Source organism: Nematolebias whitei, chromosome 6, assembly GCF_014905685.2.
Source record: "Nematolebias whitei isolate Nwh7 chromosome 6, NemWhi1, whole genome shotgun sequence".
Taxonomy (NCBI): Eukaryota; Metazoa; Chordata; class Actinopteri; order Cyprinodontiformes; family Rivulidae; genus Nematolebias; species Nematolebias whitei.
In genome coordinates this window covers 27695195-27700677 of record NC_056503.1, presented here as the reverse complement: position 1 = coordinate 27700677, position 5483 = coordinate 27695195, and the positions used below count along the sequence as shown (strand labels likewise).

Below are 5483 nucleotides of genomic sequence, written 5' to 3'. Positions count from 1 at the left end.
ATCTGAGGCAGGCTTGAAACACAAGAGTCAGGGTGGCTTCTGGGTAATACCAGATGGCTAGGCCTCAGACTGACGAAGCCTCTTGGATGAGGGGCGAAATGTTTCTTTTTAGCAAAAAAACGAAGTCCAGATGACATGATTCAACCTTTTTTGTTAATACAAGATTAAATTTCATCTATGTTTTGGTCAAAGTTTCAAAGAGCCACATGTGGCCCCAAAGCAGCAGTTGTAGACACCTGACCTAAACTAAGTGTTCACCATTCATGTTTTTTAAACAGTTTTCAAATCTTAATGTAATAAAGCATATATTGAGGGTTTTGAAAAAAAAATCACATTTTTATTGCATTGATGCAAGTTATGACAAAATACATCCTTGTTTTCATTGTTGGTCAAACGTTTATCAGAATTAAAGTTTACACAGTGTAAAGTGTCTGTTATCAAAACAGTTGCCAGATTTTTAACCAATGTGACTTTTCTGACGCTTCAAAAAGGCTATTTATTAAAAAATACTCCAGACGTACATGAAAAGATCAAAACAAATGACACATTCACAATGACAGAGTGCACATTCAGCTGAATTCTTCAGATAGGTGTGCTTCTACACATTTTAGACATTTTTGGAGTAAAAATGTTATGCAATTTCTATCTAAACTATAAATGTCATTTAAAAAGCATAAATGGTAAGAAAATTAGTGTTTGGTTGATAATTGCTTTTGTAGCAATTTTTTTCAATAAATATTTTGCAACTTCTCATTAATAGATCTTATACTTGAGGAGGACATACCAGGCTGTTGTAGCTGTATATGGCTCTTCCACATGCTACTAAAGCTCCTGTTTGTTAAACAAATAAATAGTTAAAATTGCCAACATGTCTTGCTTCTTCAAACATCAAGCCTCCAATCCAGTAAACACTAAGCAAGAGTGGAAAGCAGAATATGCTGTCTCAGAGAAGATTCGGCAAGTTTTTCTTGGGTGCAACCAACAATCTCAACGTTGCTGCTCAACCCACAAATGTATTGTCCTTACCAACGTGGCAACATTTAGTGGGAAATAGGCTTTCCAACAGTATAAGATTTATTTTCAAGAAATGTAGTTGCATCAAAGAAATAACTAAACAAATGCAAATTCTCTTTCTTGTTGTGCTAAGTTAGATCTGCATATTTAAAAAAAAAAAAACATTAAGTTTTCCACAGTGTGCTTAAACCTTGCAACTCCTGCTTTTCTTCATGTTAAACTAATAAAACGAACAACTCTCCCCTGATGATCAAGTGGTACTCAACATTATGTACAGACGCTGCATGTGTTTGCGTCCCACACATGCTCCCCCGTGATCAAACTGATGATGAAACTGGCAGAATTTACTGTTCCTGCAAAGAAGAGAAAAAATAACGAAGCAAATGGACGAATCTGATTGGCCAGGCAGCAGAGTGCCTGAATGAAAATGTGTGGATGTGAGAGGAGTGAGAGGAGAGTTATTGCCAGTGATTAGTTCATCAGTTCATGTTTTTGGTGCTATGAAAATGTCCTCAGAGGTCTTCCTACGGCCCCCCACAGTAGGAATAATCTGCTTTGTTGTGCATCACCAGCTTGTTGTCCACAAAGTAGAAGCTGTCAGATTGCGTCTCATAAGGATGCTGGATCATCTCACGCACTGCAAAACAAGAACATAACGTTTAATCCTCCTTGTGTGGGTTACCAATGTGTAGAAGTGTTCATTTGGGCGTGAGAAACTCACTGATTTCCTCGGACAGCGTAGGGAACTCATAAATGTGCTCGCACGTGTTCTTGCTGCTGGGCATGCAGAAGCCAAACTCGAAATCGAAGCTCTTCAGCAGCCGGTCGCGGAAGTAGTGTCTCTCAATCATGCGGAAGTTGTTGATGGGGGCGTCTCCTACTGTGAACTCCACTCTGCAACGGCACGAGCAGAAAGCAAAACGCTTCACACAAATAGAAGTGTTGACCGCGTCATAGTTTTGGTAAATGGACTGTACTTATATAGCGCCTTATCTGTGCCCACATTTACCCATTCATACAGCACTCTACTATATCTTTTAAAATAATAATCAGAGCTTTATCACATTCACACACCAATGGGACACACATTGGAGGCAATGAGTGGTTCAGTGTCTTGCCCAGGAACACTTCAGCATGTGACTGCTGGTGGAATCGAACCCCCAACTCTTGCATTGGAGGACGACTGCTCTAACCACCCAGCCACCTCCGCCCTATCATTTTGGTTGTAACACGAACAAAATACCTGCTGAAGAATGGGAACGACCACAGCGGCCATCTTGACTCCAAAAGTCAATCAGTTGTAGACGTACATGGTGAGAATTCTGCATGGCTTTAGTATTTGTTTTAAATCTATGTCTCAATAAAAACATATGAGCAAGTGTTTGAAGAAAAAAATACCTCCTCGATTGCATTAATCTAATTTATGACAAAACTTTACTTTTTTTTTCATTTTACAATTAAAACCATTTATCAGAATTAAAGTTTACATAGTGTAAAATGACTTATATCAAACGTGTTGCCTGGTTTTTGGCTAATATTTGTTTTCTCACTTTTCAAAAAGACTATTTATTTAAAAAAAAACTGCGGATGTACACGAAAAGATAAAAACAAATGACACATCCTCAAAGACAGAGGCTTGAATTCTGTGTCCTTCTATACATTAAAAAAATCCTTTGGAGTAAAATTGTTATGCAATTCTTACTTAAACTATAAATGTAACAAAAATGTAGAAAACAAGTAAGGAAATTTGTATTTGGTGGCTATTTTATTTTTAGTAACTACACTTCTTGGTATGTCAAACAATAGGAGGAGATGCCAGGCTGCTGTGGCTGTGTATGGTTCGTCCACATGCTACTGAAGCCACTGTTTGTTAAACAAATAAATTGTTAATATTATAATGTGTTATAGCTATTTTGTGTTTCCTAAGTTGGTTGGCTGTGACAGCCATCTTGAATCGGGTTTACTCCAAAATAAATCAGCTGTAGACGTAGATCCAGTGATTACTGTCTCACTACAGTTTTACTTTCTCTAATAAATAAATTCATTACATCACCTCATGCTGAATGAGTGGTTGTATTTGGTACAAACAAATCTTTAGAGTATCTCTGTGTTGCCTGGTTGTGCTCAGACCCTCAGTTTGTCACAGAGTAGGAGTGTGAAGGTGAACAGAAGCTCTGACGAGTTTCTGGTGTGACTCATTCGTTGGGTTGTGTGTCTGTGTTCACACAGACGCCTGACACCACGGTGGAGTTCATCGCACGCTCCTGATTCCTTTAGGTGAGAGAAACACACGCCTGCTGTCGACTTACGTGGCTCCGACCTGCCGCAGCTGCAGGAAGGCCGGGGTGAACTGGTATCGGACGAAACGCCCTGCGTTGGGGTCACACTGCTTTAAACCTCCTAAAGACAAGTCGAACATAAATAAAGTGATTAATACATTTATTTCCAGGGAGTAACACTGTATGAGCAGTATTGTTTTTAAGTATCTAAACACCTGAGAAACACTCAATACAGTATTTGTGTCTGTTTTCTACACTAATTATTTACATCCTTAAAAGTCAAAAGGTTGTTTGTGAGCTTTGGGGCTGACCTGGTGTTGGAGGTTTGGTGATCTCAAAAAGGACTGTCCCCGTCTCCATGTCACGGATTTTAAACCGGGTGAAGTCGATCGTGTGAACATTCTCTTCTGGTGAACAAAGGTAATCTGAAAAAAGAAAAACAAACAGATCATTTGCACCATCATATATTTTGAATTAATTTACTGGAATCAAAGCAAACCCGCATCTCGCCCTGAAAAAAAAAAAAGAAGAAGCCATCTCTGCTGATGCAGGAAGGACTAGTCAAGTTTTATTTATAATTATAAAAACCTTTTTATCATTACAAAAATTTATTCCTCTGACTTTTTTCAGACGCTCACCATCAAAACCTCACAGTGCCGCACAATAAACTTCAAGGGAGGACAAAAAGAAGTACTTTGACTGCACACACTAGACATTTTCAGGACCAATAATACAAAAAAATTACACAATCACTCAATGCTCATAGCACGTGTTGTGGATGACTCTCAGCTACCATCACACCAAAATGCAGCTGGATGTCTGTGAAAATGGCTGAGTTACATCCATTTATTGTGTTTTTTTTAAGATGTTGGCCATCTCAAATGGGGTTGACTAAGGTGTTGGAAAAAACATGATCGCCCACCTTTTGCCCTTTGACAACATGCAATGATGAGCAAACAAAATAAAAAAAATCTTCTACTTTCTGATGTAGGACTAACTCCTGCTGTCCAAAAAAATATTACACACCGATTAAAAAAGCAAAATCTGCCCTAAGTACCAAAAGTACATTAAGGTGCAGAAATCCCCCAACAAGATGAATGACAAATACATTTAAAGAATAATTTTTACTATATCGATCAGTTTTCTTTCCACACTTCTCCTTTTCTGGTCATGGAGCAGTGGGCACTATCTCCAGCAGTCACAGTGTGAGAGGTGAGGGACACCCTGGACAGGTCTCCAGGGACACATAGAGACAAATGAGACAAACAATCATTCACTCTCTCACTCACACCTAGAGACAATTTAGAGTTACCAATCAGCCTAACGTGCATGTTTTTGGTCTGTGGGAGGAAACCGGAGTACCCAGAGAAAGCCCACGCATGCACGGAGAGAACATGCAAACTCCACCCAGAAAGACCCAAGACGGGCTTTAAACCTTCAATCTTCTTGCTTTGAGGCAAATATAACATCTTAGTATAAAATATTTGATAAATTAATAAAAATCAGAAACATTTAACACACACATTGACTATCACCAGCAGCAATAAATGTTTCTGAAACATTCATACTTTTTATTATTTCCTCCAAATATTTGTTGATGATTGGATTCAGTTGTGTCAGCACTGCCTGTGTGTGTGTGGTGGTGGTGGTGTGTGTGTGTGTGTGTGTGGTGGTGGTGGTGGTGGTGGTGTGTGTGTGTGTGTGTGTGTGGGGGGGTGTTAAGTCATGTGTGGGGCACTCCTTTCCCAACGAAGCAGGATTAGACCTAAGAGGCTTATTGTTTTTTTTACCGTCACATGGACAAACTGACTTTAAAACACTCACACACATACAAACTCAGGGTTGTCTCGCTATCTTTATGAGGCCTTTGCATTGACTTCCAATAATTTTTTGTTAATTTCTATAGCCTAACCTTGACCCTTAACCTAACTCATCCTCAATTCACACATTAGTCCTAAACATAATTCATAACCCACCAACGACACTTGAACCTTATGGGGACCAAACTTTTCTTAAACCTCATGGGGACCGGGCTTTACTTGAACCTCATGGGGACCAAACTTTACTTAAACCTCATGGGGACCGGGCTTTACTTGAACCTCATGGGGACCAAACTTTTCTTAAACCTCATGGGGAGCGAGCTTTACTTGAACCTCATGGGGACCAAACTTTTCTTAAACCTCATGGGGA

General features: G+C 39.3%; 1 protein-coding gene across 1 annotated transcript in view; it reads right to left on the bottom strand.

Annotated features, from left to right (window-relative positions):
• Positions 1–1150: 1150 nt before the first annotated feature.
• Positions 1151–5483, bottom strand: part of unc119a (unc-119 homolog a (C. elegans)) — a 22906-nt gene continuing 18573 nt past the window's right edge. Inside the window, exons 2-5 of the mRNA XM_037677492.1 lie at positions 3605–3718; positions 3324–3414; positions 1736–1908; positions 1151–1651 (exon numbers count right to left, since the gene is read on the bottom strand). Of these exons, the coding sequence (XP_037533420.1) occupies positions 1539–1651; positions 1736–1908; positions 3324–3414; positions 3605–3718 (491 nt within the window). The 3' untranslated portion in view covers positions 1151–1538. The remainder of the gene's footprint in view (positions 1652–1735; positions 1909–3323; positions 3415–3604; positions 3719–5483) is intronic.